The sequence below is a fragment of the Melopsittacus undulatus genome, chromosome 7 (genome assembly GCF_012275295.1).
Source record: "Melopsittacus undulatus isolate bMelUnd1 chromosome 7, bMelUnd1.mat.Z, whole genome shotgun sequence".
NCBI lineage: Eukaryota > Metazoa > Chordata > Aves > Psittaciformes > Psittaculidae > Melopsittacus > Melopsittacus undulatus.
This window is the reverse complement of record NC_047533.1, coordinates 16,010,889-16,030,906: the sequence shown is the minus strand read 5'-3', so window position 1 is coordinate 16,030,906 and position 20,018 is coordinate 16,010,889. Positions and strand designations below refer to the sequence as shown.

General features: G+C 39.5%; 1 protein-coding gene across 11 annotated transcripts in view; it reads left to right on the top strand.

Moving 5' to 3' along the window:
- Positions 1-18,042, top strand: part of LDB2 (LIM domain binding 2) — a 384,522-nt gene extending 366,480 nt beyond the window's left edge. For 3 of the 11 annotated variants that reach the window (XM_031048442.2, XM_031048443.2, XM_005148473.3), the window contains 3 exons: positions 5,888-6,011; positions 7,601-7,752; positions 16,711-18,042. In XM_031048442.2, coding sequence (XP_030904302.1) covers positions 5,888-6,011; positions 7,601-7,752; positions 16,711-16,941 — 507 coding nt within the window. In that variant the 3' untranslated portion in view covers positions 16,942-18,042. Of the gene's footprint in view, positions 1-5,887; positions 6,012-7,600; positions 7,753-13,872; positions 14,016-16,675 lie in introns of all 11 variants that reach the window. The other 8 variants (XM_031048445.2, XM_031048446.2, XM_031048444.2 and 5 more) reach the window with 8 other exon arrangements.
- The last annotated feature ends 1,976 nt before the right edge of the window (positions 18,043-20,018 follow it).

The following is a 20,018-nucleotide window of genomic DNA, read 5'->3' as shown; positions in this document are numbered from 1 at the left end:
AAGCTATTTTGAGCAGTAAATTGCAAGCCAGCCAGTGAAAGAAGCAGCAATATGTTCCTAGGAAATTTTCATTCCTCCCTCTGTTCTGCAGCGGAATGATACTTTACATTAATTCTGAAAAACAAGCATAAGCAGAGAAATTTAAACTCAGCTATAAGCATTCCCTATTTCTAACTCCAGAGAATGAGCCATATTGAGGACTGCAGCAGAGCATTACTGTTTCAGTGCCATACTGCTGGGAGCGCAGAGCACTTGTACAAGGCTTTGACACCACTCCTGAAGTCAGACGTTCAGGTATAGCTCTTTCACAGGGGCTGAAAAAAATATCCATAATGTGTCCCTTTCCTCACTGCAGTATCAGTAACGCATCATGGACCTCTGGAAATATGTACCTGGTTGTCCATAAAACAATGTGCAGAGACATTTCAGTCCTTTTCAGAAATCCTGTACCACTGAAGTCAATGGGACCTTTCCCAGGGAAACAAATTGGGGCTAGAAATTCACTGGCAGCATTAACGGGAGCCGTTCTCTCTAGAGCACATAGAGGGTATGCACAGGGAAGACTGCATTTCAGCATAGAAATAAAATGTCATTGTGTTCAGGTTTGTTAGTCGACAACTCAGAATCTTTGTGAGGGATAAAAAATGATCTCTGGAAGAAAGCACTGAACCCCTTCAGTGCTACACAGTATACCTCCGCTGTCAGCTTCCTACCTGAACATTAGACAGTGATTAATACTTCCATACAAATGGGGTTTTGTCACTTTTAGGAAGGGTTGTAAATCTCTCTGAGCTCTGGTCATGCAATAGTTCCTATAGTTTTCAAGTGATGTAGCCAGGAGAAGTGCCAAGCATCAAAGAGTTAAAACTAAATTTCAGTGAAAACTTTGGGGAAGTCTCTTTGCTGTTATAGGTGCCTTGCTGCTTTCATTCAGAAAAACTGATGTTATATTATACAGTCACATTTTTACATGTAATTTACACGAAAATTTTAGCTAATCCCATTCTTTAATTTTTAATTGTGTTTAGTGAAACTTTTGCTTATACAGACAAAACTGGTAACCATGGCAAGATACAGTTCTCAGAATTGCTTCTTTTGGTAGACTTTGGGACTCTGGCTGCCCAGCACTTGCTGATCAGATATATTCTCTGCTTTAAAGAAACTGGCTTGGTGACTATGTCAGTCTCAGCTCTCAAGTGTTGCAATACTCGAGTCCCACTGAATTCTCTTTAAAATGCAAAAGGCATGGAAAAAGCTGAAAGGCTGCAGTTCTTTTGTACTCTTGGCATGTAAGCAGGGGAAGACAGTTAGCTGGGCTAGCTCTGCCACCTGCAGCTCAGAGCCGGCAGAACTGCAACGCCTTCACCAGCCTGTAACAAACCTTCGCTTCTGGAAACAAAATCTTAGACGAGAGATTTCATTGAAGAGGGTAATTGCTAATTAAATTAACAATAGAATACATAAGATTATGGTATGCAAAAGTAAGGTAAAAGAGAGCTTTCGCTTTGGTCTTTCTGCTAATCTTCACTGCTATTCTCAGAAAAGAGTTAGAACAAAAATCTTAAGGCTTAAACCATTCTTGGTGTGACTGGAGTGATCTCAGAGCTGAATTTGACTCTCCCTACCTCTGAAGGCTGATTTTGGCTCTGCTAATAGCTGAACAGGAAATCACGTGTGGATCCATATTCTCAGAACCCTCTAACTCCTGTATACAGTGCCTCCAGTATCTCCTCGTATAAATCCGTTCTTAAAACACACTGGGTTTGAAACATTTTGAAATGTTAGTCTTCTCCTCAAAAAAAAAACCAAAATCCCCCCAAAAGTCATTAAAAAAAAAAAAAGTCAAATCCTTCCAGATGTGTTTTACTAACACAAAGAACCATGTGCTTTATTGTGTTCCTTACTTTCACTTCCCTGAGCCCCGAGGGTATAACATTACTATTTTCTCAAGTTGAATCCAAGCCCTGTGATTGATGAATTGTCCATAGGATCCATATGGAACTCTAGCAAAATCCCTGACACTATATACAGCACCAAAATGTGTGCATGTGTTCCATGTGTACCAGGCACCCGCAAATTTCTCATGCCAGTGACTTGCCTCACTATAAGGCTCTGTGTTCATCTCTAGTGCTGGATCCACCTCACAGCTATGGCAGTGAAACAGCAGTGATTGCAGTAATGGACAGATATCATTGTGATAAGTTCAAGTAAAAAAACATGACTGGAAACTAATTCTAATAATATTGGGTCACTAAGCATCATATGAAGTTCATTCAGTAGGTTTTAGGTCTGTGGAGAGAAAGTATATAATCTCTTGTGATACACATTATTCCAAATTTGTTTTAAATGGTAAAAGAAGCATAATTTTTCTTTTAACTTTGGTCTTCTAATTTTCCACACACTTCAGATATCTTCTACTGCCTGACACATCCACATAGAGCCTTATGTGCTTCTGAGTAAAAGCAATCAGATGGATCAGATCCAGCATAACTTAGGGCATTTCACCTGGCAGTAGACACGTGTGTGGGCAAATGAGACCCACCTTCTATGGTACTCTAACATGGAGCTTGGAAATATTTAACAGAAATATCTAATGATATCTAATATCTAACAGTCAAGTGTTGCCATTAAAGGTTCTGGGTTCCTAGAAATGTAGAAATTATTTCTGTGATCATATATTGTCACTGCACTAAAGCCTTTAAGTCTTTAGGGTATTTTCCTGGGTGACTTTTTGAGCTGTGCAGAAAATGCTGGTAGAATAGATTGGTTTCGTTGATTTTCCAAACGCTATTGTTACAGTACTAAAATAAAGACTTGTACATTCTAATATTATCCAATTCTTGCAAAAAAATGTTAAAATAGATGTTTTGGAAAGGAATCTCACAGAATAAGATTAGGTGATTTGGGAATAGGCAGTTTAAGCCTCAGGCTTCTCCTATATGCTAATGAATGTAGGAATATGTAAAACATTTAGTTGGCTCTGTTTTCAGAAGTCACTTTGTAAAATGGTGCAGTCAAACCAGCTTGCAGGTTCCCCTGCTCACTAGCAGCTAAAGAAGGCAGGTGGTTTTGGCCAATCTAACTCTTGCAGGCATCTTGTCCTCACATTTTTAATCTGTTTTTTTGCAAAACCCAAGGTACTGATTGTCACAGGCAAGTTCCTCAGACTGAAGATAATTGGACCATGATCTCTTCCTTTCAGGGATTTGGTTTTGAGTCAGTTTAGGTTTCAAGTAGGTCTCAAGTGTCACTGAAAAGGACTATGAGATTTATTATCAATCACTGTTAATCCAGTTCATTTTACATTTGTGCCCAATCCACGTGAGCCAGACACTTTTAAAATGAACATGTCACTATAGAGGTCAATACCCTCATTCACACATCCAAAGCTGACCTTACAATTTTCATACTTTAGAAAGGGAAATGGTTTTGAAATCCCCAAAATCAGAAGAGGAATTTATGTGAGTCCATACATCTCCCAGATACCCAGAAGATGAGACCATCCCATGCTCTAGTGTAGGGGCCCCAGTGCTTTTCATTTTGAGTCTATATGTGTCAGATCAGTCAGGCATTGCTACATTTTGGGTCTGTATCCCATTTTAATCATGTGTGTGAAGAGAGATTAGAGACAGGATTAGCATTCAAGATATTTACAGGCAGCAAGGACTGCATAGTTCTCCTCAGTGTGCATTACAGTTAGAGCATAATAGGAAGCATCTTTGCCAGATGATAAAGAAAAAACACTCTCTTTGTTGCCAACAATAAATATATACAAAAGAGTAAATGTGTCATGTATAAAGTATCCCTAAGGAAATCTTGGAAGACCCTACATGTGTATTTACATACTTTTAGTCCCAGCAGTGGTAGAGCTACGTGAGTGTACTGCTCTGCCCTGGCTAACTAGTTTGTTAAGAACTATCACAGCTAGCTTTTTCATGCTAGTTACAATCTTCTCATAATGAGACAATTTAGGCATCCCTGCCAGAACCCGAACTTTTGAGAACCAAAACAGTAGTGTCCATTATGATCACAAATCTCTCTCTTCACAAACACACACAAAACCTGAGCAAGTGCCTGCAGGTTTCAGAATAAATTGAATAAGAACACAAAATACAACACCTCTTTCACAGCATAAACTGGATCCTGCACATACTTTAGGACCTGATACTGTTAATTCTTGATAGAATATTGAATCAGAGGAAAATCTGAGCCTAAAGTGCAGAGCCTGATAGCAGTTCTCTTTCTATTAGATTATCTTGCAGATATTTATCTACAAAAATATATGTAAAAAGTCTGCGTAAGAAAAAAGGCAATGAGGCAACTGCAGATTCAATTTCTGCAGTTGGAAAAAACAATTCCTCATACTGAAGCTCTTCATTCTCCCCGCTGCTTTATGTTATCTCTGTTTTAACTGCTGTTAATGAAAGGCTCATCAAAAGGCATTGCCAGTACATAATAATATTTAAATGCTGAATTAATCTCTCAGTCCTCATGGCAGCTCCCTTTCAGCTATTTTTCCTGAATACTTTGCATCACCATTTATATGAATCAGAGTAGGAACGCACATGGGGAGAACAGAGCAAACACTGATTGGCCCTGCAACCCAGAGAGAAGAATTTGCCTCATGCCTTACATATTTGTAAAAGCATGAAATGAAAGCATCGCCTGCTGAAGTAAATCCGTGATGCTTCTTCAGGAAGGCTTGATAAAATTAAGTAAATAACTCAAAGCAAGACTTGGATTAAGTTATGCCTTTCTGCAGTTGCCTTTCTAAGTTCTAATAATTGGACCAACTTGTTGCCTTCTGTTGGTTAAAAAGCCCCAAACTTTCCCCTACTTCTAGAAGTGGCTCTGCTTTGAAAAGGGACTAAAAAGGTCATGCAGGGTCCATGTTTATTCTGTGTCAGCTATTTCCTTATCAAATGTGCTCAGCAAGTAAAGAACCTTTTCTGCCTTTGTGCCCTGCAAATTTCAGGTGGAACCTAAGGATTCAAAATCCACCTGGATTTTTTCTTCTCATGTAAGATGACCAAAAAAACAAGAATCCTGCAAGCAAGAGTAAGCCCTCAATTACATGTGTGCAATTCTGCAGTCTTCTGTGGCTTTGTGTAAGGTTTAACTGACTGGAAATGATTCTGTGGTGATAAACAGGAGGGAATAGAAACCAGCTCACTGGTTTTTATGCTAGATCTGCTGTGCTAACAGGAGCAGAAAGCAGTGATTTTAATTAAGTGAACAGATAGAAAATATACAAGACTATTTAAAAAAGGTGTTTGCTTGACATTCCACATTTTCAGAACTCTCCAGCTTTCATACAACAGAGTGTTCAAGCTGACAAGGAAAATAAAATGCTTCTCTTTTTTCATGGACATGGTGGAAAGAGAATGTATAGTCCTCATAACAAAGGAACAAAATTACTTGAATTATTTTACATGCGATAACAAGATGAAAGATCATTTATGAGAAGTCTTCATGTGGAGTGCAGCAGGTCAGAAGAAGATCACTGTGTGTACATTTTACTGCATGGGAATGATAACCTGCCATGGGCATTTAATTATTTATTAGTTCATCTTTGCAGCTTTGGCAATCAAGCGTGAAAGTTTTCTACTCTTCTGAAATCTCTGCGGTCTGGAAAACCAGAGTTGAATTTTATCTGATTTTTTTAATTATTAGTTTTTAATATTTAAGATAGCAAATAGTGTGTAAAACTTTTCTTCAGTTCAGTTTTGATCCCGCAATGCCAGAGCAGATTAAACTGAGGTGTACAAGGCACACTCTGTTAGCAAGGGTAAAAAAAAAGCCAAAAATATACTTTCCAGCTATGTAAACACTGATCAACTGAGTCTTTGCTTGGATGAAATTATTCTGTTCTGACTTTTCCTTCCAGTTGTGTGTAATACTGGAGCCAATGCAGGAACTGATGTCAAGACATAAAACTTACAATCTAAGTCCTCGAGACTGCTTGAAGACTTGCTTGTTTCAAAAATGGCAGAGAATGGTGGCCCCACCAGGTATGTTTCATTTCCAGTATTTTACCTATTTTATAGTTAAATTAATATAGAAACAATGGGGGAAATTACTTACAAAGAAAAGTAGTAAGAATTAGCACTGTTCCAAAAGTAAGCCTGAAAATTATTCTGGTGTTTTATGATTTCAGTCTGACCCAAGTGATTTATAGATGTGCACGTTCAGATGGTTTCACTGACTAGGATATAATTTAGTACAAAAATATGTGTAGATGGAATGCAAAATGCCTACTGGCTCCATTAGAATTCATTATTTGTGTAATTCAGCTTCCTGCTGTGACTCTAAAATTACAGCCACAATTCATAATTAATTGTCTTTGAGACTAATATAATGTTATTTACAGGCCTGAACCTAATCTCCTTCCTCTTACACCTCAAAATGATAATTCTCTCTTTTTTCAGATTATTAAAGATTTTTATACCTAAGACTATTCACAGGGGTGCTCAGGCCAAATTTTGAGAAGCCCTCTGTTCCTTGCCTGTTCAAGTAAAGTTATGTAATTGTCCTGATTTGGTCTGAGTTTGGAAGACTTACTGACAAATGGCATGCCCTAACATGTTCTTTTGGGAGCAGAAGTTTTAAAGATGAAGCCCACATTAGAGGCAAAAGGAACTCAAATGGCAGTTGCTTGTACGCTGCATTGATGGCAGCAGAAGAATACAAAGGTACCTTTAGCCTTTGCCTCTGTATGGGTCAGCTGAGACTGTACCCTCCATTAGAATAAGACCTGGAATTTTATTATAATTGTTGCTTGCTGTGTGGCCTTCAGCAAGTTACACAATCCATTTGAGCATCATGGTAGTTATCTTCTTGTTCCCATTGGTAAGATGCTTTCAAACTCATGAGACCTCACTTGGAGTATTGTGTGCAGTTCTAGTGTCCTCAACATAAAAAGGACATGGAACTGTTGGAACAAGTCCAAAGGAGGGACATGAGGATGATCAGGGGACTGGGGCACCTCTCGTATGAAGACAGGCCGAGAAAGTTGGAGACCTCCTAGCAGCCTTCTAGTATCTGAAGGTGGCCGATAAGGATGCTGGGAAGGGACTATTCATTAGGGACCACAGTGATAGGACAAAGGTAACAGGGGAAGTTTAGATTGGATATAAGGAGGAAGTTCTTTACTGTAAGGGTGGTAATCACTGGAATGGTTTGCCTAGTGAAACTGTGAATGCTCCATCCCTGGCAGTGTTCAAGACCAGGTTGGATGAAGCCTTGGGTGATATGGTTTAGTGTGAGGTGTCCCTGCCCATGGCATGGGGGTTGGAACTAGATGATCTTAAGGTCCTTTCCAACCCTAACTATTCTATGATTCTATGATTCCAAATATCTTTATAGATAGTGCTGGGAAAATAAACATCATTATTCCATTATATAAAATTGAAAGCAGATTCTGTTGGTTTGGGTCCAAATATTATTACATGGTTCATATGTTAAATCTACTACTAGTAGTAGTAAACATAGAAACTTAAAACTAACTGAAAAAATATTTCACCACTTCTGCTTATGGATCATTTTAGTGCACGCTTTACAATACCTGCTGTTTGCTTTCCTTCTTACCATTTTATTGCAGCAGAACCCACAAGGCAACCAACAACCAAGCGGAGAAAAAGGAAAAACTCTACCAGCAGCACTTCCAACAGCAGTGCTGGGAACAATGCAAATAGTACCAACAGCAAGAAAAAGTCAGCTGCTGCAAACCTGAGTCTATCAAGTCAGGTACCTGTAAGTCTCACCTTCCTTTTAGGCCTGAATCTCTTATGGTGCTTTAATTTTTCCCTTACATTGTAAAGAAGGTGCATTCTTGAGCCTAAACTATCACAAGCAAAAAGCTATCTTGCACAGTGTGCTGTGGAAGCTGGGGTATTAGTGGAGAGATGTGAAGAAGCCATTCTGCAGTGCAGATTTAATGAACGACCATCAAGCAGGGGTATACTGAGGACAAGATGTGATTTTTTTAAGGCCTGGGCCAGCTCCCCTTCTTGTCAGTGGGAGTCCTTACGCTGGCAATGGAAATCAGACTGGCCCTCATGTTCTTAGATATAGCATGAGTCTTGCAGACTTCCACTTGCCAGGTGCTAAGAGAGGACGAGTCTCTCTGGAACAAGACAGCCATACCTGAGCTGACCCCTGGTGTCCCTGTGTTAGTACCTTACCTCTAATCTGTGCCGGGTTCAGGTGCTTCAGTGGAACAGGTTATGAATTTACTTACCTGCAGAGGTTATCTCTTTTTCCAACCGCTCCACTTGCAAAAGGTAGATCCCCTGGAATATGGGTTTCAGCTTATCCACCCTGCTAGCTGTAACTGTTGACATCCTAATTATATAGGGAAATACCAACTCATTTCCAGAACTGTACAGCACTTTGACAATGTCATGTTTATTGCCTTAGTCACAATATAGGGGAAATCAGACCCCAAATTGTAACAAAATGCACTTTAGTCAATAAGGAGATAGCTTATGCATTTTAAAGCTAGGGAAATTAACTTGATATTATAGAAAATACAAAGTGGTATCTTGGGAATAACATGCAGGGATTTTTATTGAATTTCTGATCAGAAGATAGGAAAGGCCTGGTCTCCTCTGAAGCCTGACAAAGAATATAGGTCTTTTGTTAGCACAAAGCAGGGACTTCCTAGGAAGCTTGAATACCCAGATAAAAAAGAGGACTAGACTGACACCAGTGAAATGAAATGAAGGTTTTTGTTTAGCAACTGATTCAGCAATCTGCTAGCTTGCAGAAGCTTTGGGTTTCAGTGCATTAAACTCATATTTTCTCCTTGTCATATTAAAATTTTTGTGTGGCTCGCATCCCTGGAGTCAGATTCTTTCCCTAATAGAGGCATCTCTGGGTTTTTCTGGCAGCATAAAGCAGTCTGAAGGCCAGTTACCTGATCCCCTGGTGCCAGGGACCACTCTGCCGCACTGACTGTGTCTGCCAGAAAACCCCTTGGATCAATAATCAACCATATTTAGGAAAAATCAGCAATTAGGTACAAAACTGAGCAACCAGCTAGTTTCCTGCTGTCTCCAAGTTTAAAGGACAGTAAACTCATTTTATCTTGGCTACTCCCTGCCCAAGTTCAGCTCAATAGGACTAGACTCTGACCCCCTGCCTCTCTTCAGTCTGTTTCTCCCTGGAGAGATGGCTTTTGTTGGCTTCAGTGGCAGCCATGTGTACTTGTATGTTTGAGTGTAATTGAGCCCTTTGAAAGTTGCCTGTCACTCCCAATGTTATCCAAGCTGACTTCAGGTACTGAAAGGCTACTCCTGCCAGATGAAGTAGTTAAGGCTAGTCTTCCTGATGGAGAGCATCTGAGACATAATGGTGAAGTTTATCATGAAATATAGGGATGGGTTTTTAGTCTTCATTGACTTTTCAGGATGCTGCATAGTCAATATTTTCCAATTTGTTTTCTATACCAGAGTAACAAGATGGTCCCAACTCTTTGTAAGGAAGATCAGGTTCCATTTTTAGGACTCTGAAAAGTGGAAAAAGCTCAGCTATTTGATTTGACATACAACAGCTCTTCTCACAGCAAAGATAGCAAACCAGATGGAATTAATGGTTGGGCCACCCTCTAGAGTAGACAGAACTCAAAATAATTTTAGCAGTAGGATATTTTGGTGTAAAACTATTCAACACTTTTCAGTTAAATAGCGAGATGTTTTTTCAAAATTATGCATTCTTTGAAGGGGGCCTTATTACAGGCATGCCATTGCTTTCTGAAGGTAGCTGCAGGTAGCAGTAACTTGCTTTCTATTTCTTTCATGTAACTTTACCTTAGAGCAAATCATTCGATAGTTAATGCTTGATTTCCTCTATATGCGATAGAAGACAAGATAACCTCAAACACTATTTGGTTGTTTTCAATTAATCAAAAGCTTCATTTGGCCATAGAGCTTTCTGTGAGTGGGACTTTCGTGCTCAGTACAAAAAATCTTCTGAAATCATTTCAGTGGTAAAAGCATTTTCCTGCTCACTAGAGAAGGGGAATGAAATCACTGCATCTTCTGTCCAGATGACTCATATAACTAGAGCTAGTTTCGATTCCATTTTTCCCATACTCTTCTCTGGAGAACCCTAACAATGAGCTCACATCCATACCAGACCTGGATTAATATGAAGTCATGTACTTCAGCGTTCTCTTTTTCTCCAGTGATTTCTTCCCAGCCAGCACAGTCTGTCTACCATAATAGAATTTAAATCCTAGTTTCTTGTCACTTTTATGCTTATGTGTTGTTTTCTGTTTGATAGTAAATTAATCCTGGTTAGATAATGCTTGCTTATGCTCTATTCTATGTGATGTTTCTTGGTTTAGGACATTAGTAATTATCCTGTTTCACTCCTGTAGTAATGCAGTGTGCACTCTGACAAAGATGTGAACTTCACATATACCTCATCCACAGTTCTCATTCACACTATTCACTTCTCTTTCTTTAATGAGATGTTCCTGTCTGGAGTGGCAAATGTACCATGTGACTGGAATGTAGCTGGAGTACCATCAGCTATGACAAAGCTTGAAACTTCAGAGAGATTTGTCATTTTCCCATAACCCCTTCCAATTCTTCAGATAAATACATGGGGGTAAGCAAACCCCCAATGGGATGGAACAGTAATTGTCACATACATACACATTCTTCTTCAGTAATATGAGGTTGTGCCATTTCCTCTACCTGCATTATTTCCTGTTCTTCAGTCAGGGACGGTGCTGACAATAGAGCCAAGCCCAGAGACTGCAATGATATGGTTGTATCTCCATGCATGCATGCATCAGATAGATTGGCACTGCACCCTAAAGTTCAGTTGCTGAACCCTAATTCATCAGTATCATCTGTGCCCTTTGTGTTGCATTAAATTTATTAGCACTTTGACTGTGCTGACACATTCTGATACATTTTTAATAACAGAGTATTCAAAAACATCCTAAGGGTCTCTGCCAGTGGGTGGGTATGCATCCTCCCTCTCATCAGTAATTTGAGAAGGATCAGTCTCTCTCTGTCCTCATATCTGTTACTATTTTTTATATTTTCTCAACCCTGTAAATAAAATACAATGTTTTGCCCTTTGACAGTCACTTGCACTCTATTAGATTCATTTTCCCTTACAGTGGTAGGAAAAACAGTGGTTTCTGTGATTCTGTTAGCGTCCATGCTGTTGATGGCAGACCTTCAGCATCTCTTGTCAATCCCAATCTCTTGGGACATTTCTTGCCTAAGTGCCTTGTTACATGTTTCCTTACATTCTTAAAACAAATGCACTTCGCCAGTGTGCTACGTGATTGCACTTCACAACTCATGCCTATGTTGGCCTATTACTTGTCCAGTGATGCTTTTGACCTGAATTCCAGAGATGTTGACGCAACACGTTGAAGAGTGTTGGAAGTAGAACCAAGTGCCACTAGAGTTACTCCAATAGCACAAATATAGAAGCATTTTTCTCACCAGAAGCTTTCTTCTCTCAGGCTGTCCTTGGAGCAGGCTCCATACTGCCAGTACTTTCCACAAATACATTGGCTTTTTTAGTGCATAAAGAAAGCTGAGACAACAGGGATCAGACATTGTATTCCCCTCAGCTGTCTTAGTCTCAATAGCTGCCAGTCATCTGAAAAGTAGTTAGATTTGTTCATGTTCTCGATCACATCTGAACTTTGGAAGAAACGTTAACCCATTGGGCAGAAACTGGAATTACCTGTTTCCTCTTTCCTCAAAATTAAGATCCAAGATGGGCAAGACTCCTTCCACAAGGTTCACAGAAAACATGGCTTTCTAATATTAGCCTATGATTTCACAGAAATTAGTTGTCTAATTTGGGTATGTCATTGCCTTGTCCCTTGCACAGTACTAATCTCTTCTGTTTGAAGCTAGCTGCAGTGTTTTCCCAAATCTTCACTCAGTTTTCAAGCCTCTTTACTGGCTGAACTTGCATTCATTTACATTTTTCATATTCTTCTGTTTCAAATAAAATGTTCTTGCAAGATCAGACTCTTGTACATAGAACAGTGACTTGTACACAGTGATCTGTAGATTATAGGTAGTACCTGCAAACTCATCAGAAGGGGTCCACACAGCTATTATCACTTAAGTATAACTTTCTCCCAAGTTCAATGAAAACAGTGCACATTGATCCATGTTCACCTATTTGAATTTGGACATTTGACAGCAATGCACAAATCTCACAAATTCTGAGAACCATTGCTCTAGTCTGCTCTCAGTCATAACCATAGAAATTAATAGGTGGATTTTGCTTTCATTTACTAATGAAGATCCTTTTGAGTGTAATACTATAACCATGAACGCAGTGAAATATCATTTGCGTTGGAAAGAATAAAGCATCATTGCATGCCACTAAGTAAATCAAATGTTCTTTGTTACATCCAGAGGCTTAATTAGAGCCTCCTTGCATTCTTTAAGCAATACCTCAATAATCTCTCTTTCTCTTTGTAGTTCTCTGTGTGCTCCTCAAAAGCCAAACCAATAGGTAAACCTGCTAATGTGGAAGGGAGCACTCTCACGTGTTTCAGAAAGAGGTGGGGGGTTTAGGTGGTTTCTAACAGATGTTGTAGTACCAGAGCAGCAGTGCCAGGGCCAGAAGATTAGTGTCAGAAATTATCCCATGTCTCAGAACCGTGCAATTTAGAATCTAAGATTTAGCTGTAAGGAGATGAGAGTGAGCAAATTGGATTCCAGTTTTTACGCTTTATGAAAAATATTCCAAACAAGACCAGAATGTCAAGTTAACAGAGAGGACCATGATGAGATGTGAAGGGTAACCATTTTCCTCTACAAAGTGTTTACTCTGAAACCTAATTAAAATGTCAGTTCTGTTTCTATAGATCATTTCAACACCAGTGTCAAGTCTGATGCTTTTGTCTTGGGAGCAGTGACCATTATGGGTGTGGGCAGTAATGGGGCTTTCACTCGTTAATAATTTTTGTGACAAGGAGATAAGAAGTCAATTATTGAAATAATCACCACTCATGCAGTTCCATAAGAAGGAAGGAAAGCAGGAGGAGGTACCCTTGTTCCTTTGACTTAGCACTTAGGGGCATGCTGGCTGCTAAAACTAGTGCAACTTTCAATCCTTGGAGTATGAGACTTGCTCAAACAATACACTTGATAGTTTCAGGCATTTTAAATTACCTCATGCTTGTGAAGCACTGTTTGTGTACTTCTGGGGACTGTGACATCTGAGCTACCAACTGATCACTGTAACACATTGACCAGGGCAAAGAGCAGCAAAGACAGCAGGCATAGGGATGGGGAATTTTACATGGCCCACCACACATTTTTATCACCACACTACAGTAAAGCATTGTGTAGCCATAGAATGATCCCCAGTTAAAAAATTAGTTATGTAACTGGGCATAGTTGAGCTAAACTTTGAGGCTAGGTATAAAAAAGATGAAGCCTGAGAAATGACCGGTCTGTTAAATAGAAGTGCTTGCATTTGAGTTGTGTATGAAGTAATCACTGTGTGTAGTTTATATGCATCAATTTAAGTTTGGATGGCAATTAGGGTTATTTCAGGATGTAAGGTATGATATACATGAAAGCTGCTTTTGTGGTTATATTATTAAATTTCTATCACATAATGTAAAACATCCACTGCTTTATTTACAGTGCTTCACTGCAACCATATTTTACTATCATGAGACATTCCTTGACCAAAAATGTTGTTTCTAATCACAGAGTAAATTAATAAGATTGAGTGACTACAGTCTAAATCTTTTTTTAAACTAACCTAGTCAAATATGTACTACCATAACTAGGCCATAGCAGTGTATGCTGCCATGCAAGAGACTAGGGTTTAATTCTTGGATTCTGCTTCTCACTCCATGAGCAGGAGCTAGGAGCACTCCAGAGCTGCAGCCTCAACCCTGGGAGGGATGGAGCCTTGTGTCATTCAACAGCAGTGACCCCCACTGGCCAATTTAAGGAGAAGCATTGAGGGGCTCTAAAAGGAGTCACTTCCAGTCCTCCTCAGAGGTTGGTGGTCATTGCACGGGATCTAGTGAGTGGAGGTTCAATGGGGTGCACTCGGTGGGGTCTTCAGCTTTCAGTCTGAGGAGCAGAATCCTCTCTGGGGAGGAACCAGCATGTGCGCTTCCTGAGACACTATTTTTGCCTGACATAGCTATTAGTGGCAAGATTGTTGAGAATATATATACTATTTTTTCAAATGTCCTGTAACTAATGCTGTGATATCTATCTTCAAGTAGAACAAGGAAAAACTCCACTAACCTCAATAGAATTGTAGTTTGATTCCCAGAGAGATAGAGAGATCCTCAATAGCATGAAGAGAAGTGCAAACTGTCCTCTCAGTGGGTGTCATTATAATAAAGGAATTTTATTTGTAAAGAATCTTAGAAATTAGAGCTGGACATACTTACAAGGTCATTGAGCATCTCCCCGCTGATGCAAAATGCTTCCTACCACAGACTGAGGTTTTCCCAGCCCAGTGTTAGGTGACCTGAGCAGCAAAGCTAGCACTGTTCCAGTGGGGTCATTAATCCTCAGTCTGCCGTTCTCAGTAAAAGGAATATTGTCTTAGCAGTGGGGATTACATTTCCGTTTACTTAATGCCATCTTAGTACCCTAGTTCATAGCTCATCAGATTGGCCTAAAGTGGTCCTCTTCCTTTCAGCACTTGCAGCTGTTAAACATGTTTACCCCCCCCCCCCCCCCCCCCGTCATTTGTTGGATTTAATACATATTTAATTCCTTCACATGGCCTCCCCAGTCAGCTGTTCTAGCCCCACAGTTATTTCTGATGCACATCTCTAAGTCTCATCCAAGTTTCTGACCTTTGGCTAGTATGGTAACAGGGAGAACTTGAGGTCCATAGTCAAGAGCGTTGAAGTAAGAGGGACTGTTGCCACCTCAGTCTGTGATTCTGTATTTCAGCCACTGTGGTCCTTTTTGCCTGCCGTATCACACTGCACACTCAAACCCAACTTGCTGTCCTCTGCCAGGTCTCTCTTGTCATTAATGCTCTCGCCATACAATGGGGTTAGGTCTGGTTCAGCAGTGCACACTATACACTGTCTGTTGTTTAGAGGGGTGGAATAAATTAGAATAAACTTTTTGTTATAAACGCCATTGTCTTTTAAACTTCTATGTTGCAAAGCTATCTGTGAGTTTTATTTAACCTAACATTTTATAGCTATATGGAGTAACAAAATACAGACAATGTAAAGAAGAAATCATGCAACAGTTTCCATCTACTCACAAATTTTTCACATAGCACAGGCTGAAAATATGATATAAACATTCTTTTGTAGTGTGTCAGCCTTTGCTGAGGGATATGAGAAACTGTAAATACTTGCAGGCAATAATTGGTATTGTTTCATGGTGAACGAGGTACATAGCTGATTAAAAAGAAACCTTATTAAATGCAAACATTTGTCTTCTGTTTGCTTTTACAAATGCTTTTACATTCCTAAGGAGGAACAGATCCTTTAAAATACAAGTCTATTGATTGCTAGGATTCTTAGAAGGGCTTGTTAAATCAGCAGGTATAAAGCTAGACATCTGGAATTACTGCACTTTTACCAAACACTAGCTGATGCCCTGCCACCTGAGCTGCATGAAAAGATGCATCCCACATATTTCTGTAGCAGTTAGCACAGCAGCCTGATTCTCCGTTGAACAGAGAGAACAAGAGAGCTCTCTGGCTTTGCACCTTTGCTTTCCAATCTCAAGTTTGCACCTTTCTATCCCATGCTGCTTAGGTTTTTTGCAGCAAATCTGTGATGCACTGGAGTACAGTAGGCGGTTTACTTGTTTTCATGGAAGGACAATTTGTACTTAAAGCAGTGATTAGATGAATTCTTTCTTTCTTGCATGCTTCAGTTTTTGATGACTACTAGCTTCATCAGTGTAATTATAATTAGCACTCTTCATCTTCCTTTTATGGAACCAGCTGGACAGATTGGTCCTCTTACTGCACAGATTGGCGGCAGGGTTGCCTACATGGAGTTAGGTGACAGGCACCATGAAATAACAGATGGTAAATTCAGGGCTTGTTGGCAATCAGCAGGTTTTTGCTAATGACTTAATTAGCTATGCAAATTGTCAAATCAGTGTGAACATTGTTTTTATCGAAAACTTTACCTAAATTAATTACCATAATTAAGTAGCAGAATGTCAAGTATATTGGATGCGTAAAAGGGCTTGGCTGACTATGGATAAGAGTTACCATCTTTATTAGAGTGCTGTGCTCCACACTGGAGAAGTCTGAGGATAAGAAATGCAGTTTCTTTTAAACTACTTTTAAAATACGCATCTCGCCAAGTTCCAGCCGAGACGCACCCTGGTGCCTTTCCAAATAAAATGGCTCAGGAAAGAATCACTGGATGAAGGCTAAATATTTCAAGCAGGAGTTTAAGGCCTGCTTATTTGCTTAAAATCATGCACTTGTTTCAGACTACCAGCTTTTCAGTTCTGCGGTTTCTGAGATCCAGAGCCATAAGCATGCAACTAGAGAGAAGTGTTATAGCTTTTCATTAAAATTAGCAATAAAGTGTAAGCCTGTCTCCTGGTTCCTACTATGCAGGAACTTTTAACTCTGTTGTTCAAATGTCACAAAGTTAAGAGATGCAAATTCTCTAACATGATTTTTTTAAGTTGATTTTTTCTCTCTCAAGGTTTCCATATAACAAATATTGGGTGCTGTTCACAGGATGTGATGGTGGTAGGAGAACCAACTCTGATGGGCGGCGAATTTGGGGATGAAGACGAAAGGCTTATCACTAGATTAGAGAATACACAGTATGATGCAGCAAATGGCATGGATGATGAAGAAGATTTCAACAATTCACCTGCACTGGGAAATAACAGCCCGTGGAACAGCAAACCTCCTGCTAACCAGGAGACTAAATCTGAAAACCCCACACCACAAGCTTCCCAATAGGTTATTCTGCAGCAGTACCAACTGCAGTGTATGTCAGTGGGTTATTAATTACTGTTGCACAGCATTCCTCAAAGTAAAATTTAAAAAACCACCTTTCAATGGATATAATTTCAAAGTATCTCTTTCTAAACTAAAGCTATCCGACTTTTTTAATTAGGGAAAATTCTTGTATAAGCTTCCATATAAATTTCTTGGAAGCATTCACATGCAATGTGATACTGGCACTGACCTCAGTTAAAACAATTGAAAACTAAATAGCATCTCATGGCAAATTTCTGACAATGTATTTTATTGGAAGGGGTTGTTTTTTTCCTCATCAAACAATGGCCATATTGAAGCAAGTCATCAGTGCTCAGGATCTCATTAAGGTAACTATGTAAAACTTTTTACAATTGTAATATATTTTCTGCTTTTCAACTTGCACCTGAAATTTCTTGTTTCAGAAAAAGATCAGTTTTTAAGGAAAAGTAATTTAAAGTAACTTTTGTTCTTTCCTTAACTTTTCTCTCATCAGTTAAACATTTCAAGGATCCAGCATTTTTCATTTCTGTTTAGCTGATGCCAGTAGATTCTCGTTCCATCATTTAATACAAAAAACTGAAACAAGAAATGTCTTTTTTTCATCAAAGACATGAGAAATATTTTTATGTGGAAAAAGACACCCAGTCCTATGAGAGTTTATGCTTTGTAAAATTGCTGTCGATCCAGATATTTTAAAGCCATGTAATCCATTAACTTTGTGGGCAGCTTAATAAATCTAAAACTTTTGTGTTTTTATTATTGTACCTGAGTTGGCTTTGTTGTTATTTCTTTTCATAGTATATTTCTTGTATAATATTTTTGTAAAGCCCTCAAACCTTTTTCTGGTTTACCATTTTTTTTTTAGTTTTTTTTTTGGTTGATTGGTTGGTTTTGGTTTGTTTTTTTTTATTATTCTGGTGTATTTATGTGAGACTTTATAAGAGAAACTAATTTTTTTCATTTACATATTAATATGTTCAACTCATCATGTAAAGACACAGTGAGTCAGTGTGTTATATAATACAACTGTATTTTATGTATGCTTTGCCAATAAGTGTGCCAATAAACTGTGTTAACAAATATGCTCTTATATGGTGCATTTACAGTTCCTTGCATGCAAAGGATACAAACCCATGTGCAGGATGATGTACCAGGAATTTTTGGAATTGGTGTTTCACTGAATTACAGTCCAGCAGAAAAGGAAGTCTGCATTTCAGGTGTGAATCACTTACAGCTCAATTTGGTTAGAGGCTCTTTTTTCTAAGATTAATGAAGTGTAACACCACAGGTAGGTAGCATCAGTGAGAGCTGAGCACAAGGGAGCAAGGACATCTAGCAAGTGCCCCTCCACCCTGAACTCTGCATCCCTCGCCTTCCAGGGCTTGGGCTTATCAGAGCAGGGATTTCCACTCTGCTGAATTCTGTCTCATAGTTTTACGATGAGTCCCTCAACTGGGGCTGAGAGGGTTTTAAAAATTCTCCTTTTTATTTCCCTTTGCTGTCAAATCACTTGTTCATAGGAGCAAGCAAACCCCCTGGGCTGGTGCAGCCACTCTGAGCACAGCCCAGTGTGTAAAGCCCCTTGGCTGAGCCCAGAGGCACCCACCTGCATCCTGAGGCAGCTGAGAAGCCCTGCAAGGTGGCAAATACAGGGAGAATTACCAACACAGAGATACCAAATCTACACAATCCTGCCTTTTGTGCAAGGGAGTGAGGTTTTGGTCTTGACTGAAACCATACTTTTAATATTGCTGACATCATAAAAGCATCTGAAGAACTCCTGGGTTTTTTTCTGAGTTGCTGTATGTATACCCAGAAGCCACTCTAGGGAAATGTGCCTGCCAAGCATACATACATACCATTTAAGCATGTTTTTGCTGAATGTGACTCCAACAAATAGTTTTTAACACCCCCCCACCCCACCGCACACCCCCCCCCACCTTGGAGAAGACATACAGGACAAAGCACCCTGCATGGCCACTTGGTTCTTCAGCAGGAGTCAGCTCCCTCACTGAATCTCAGCTGCCAACATGGGCCGTGTTCTCCTGCAAACAAAATCCTCCTTTGATGAATTTTGGTACCTATCATAGGCCTCACAGGAAGATAGCCTAAAAGGCGCTACAGGACTCTGTAGGAACTGGAGCACAAGGATGTCGACAGTAGGGTAAAATTTACAACTAAATAACAAACATGACTGAGTGCATCAGCATAGATAGCTGTGCTGCTCCTTCATAGCATTTGCAGGAGGTAAGAAACTGTAGGTCTATCATTCAGTGACTATATCAGCCCCAATTTTTCCATGTAAATAATTAAATTCACAATGTATTCCATTAAGGCTCCTGTATAGCTGCTATAACATTACAATTATACGCTGTAATTCTAATGTTCAAAAACACTAATCATTCATATTACTTTTCCATGAGCACATTCTAAAAGGCGTTGCTTATTATTAATCTTTCACAACTGGCATCACTATTTCAATTTTTAAAAGATTTATGGTGTCATATTACTCCTGTTGTTTCAGTAAATAAACATAGGAACACTTGAAAAATGGGTAACAGACTCCTTAGAGTGCCGTCCTTGAATTAATCTGGAAGGGCACTTTCTCCATATCTCCTCAACAGCCCTGTCTACCAGCTATCAATCCACCCTATTGTGACTGGGGTGAACAACAGACAGAGCTAGCTGATTTTATTTATTCACTTATTTATTATTAAAAGAAATGTGCAAATGGGCTGGCCCAGTGAAGCAGTTTGAGGTGGGCAGCAGCTGACCACACAGCCTCAGCATTGCTGCTTCCTTCAGCCCCATGCCCTGGGCTACTACACGAGCCTTTCTTATCATGTTTGAAATGACACAGTAAACTCATCGAGAAGGAGCCTGTGGTCCTGTATCTGATCCCATGTGTTTGTGCCTTGTCCTTGGGAACATTCCCTACAGGTAGAGAATTAAGGTGCAATGACCACATTAACTACTGGGCTTTATGCCTTTTGGGTGTGGGTTGCAGTTAAATGACACTACAACTCCATAACTACCTGGTGCAGGAAGTAGAAAAC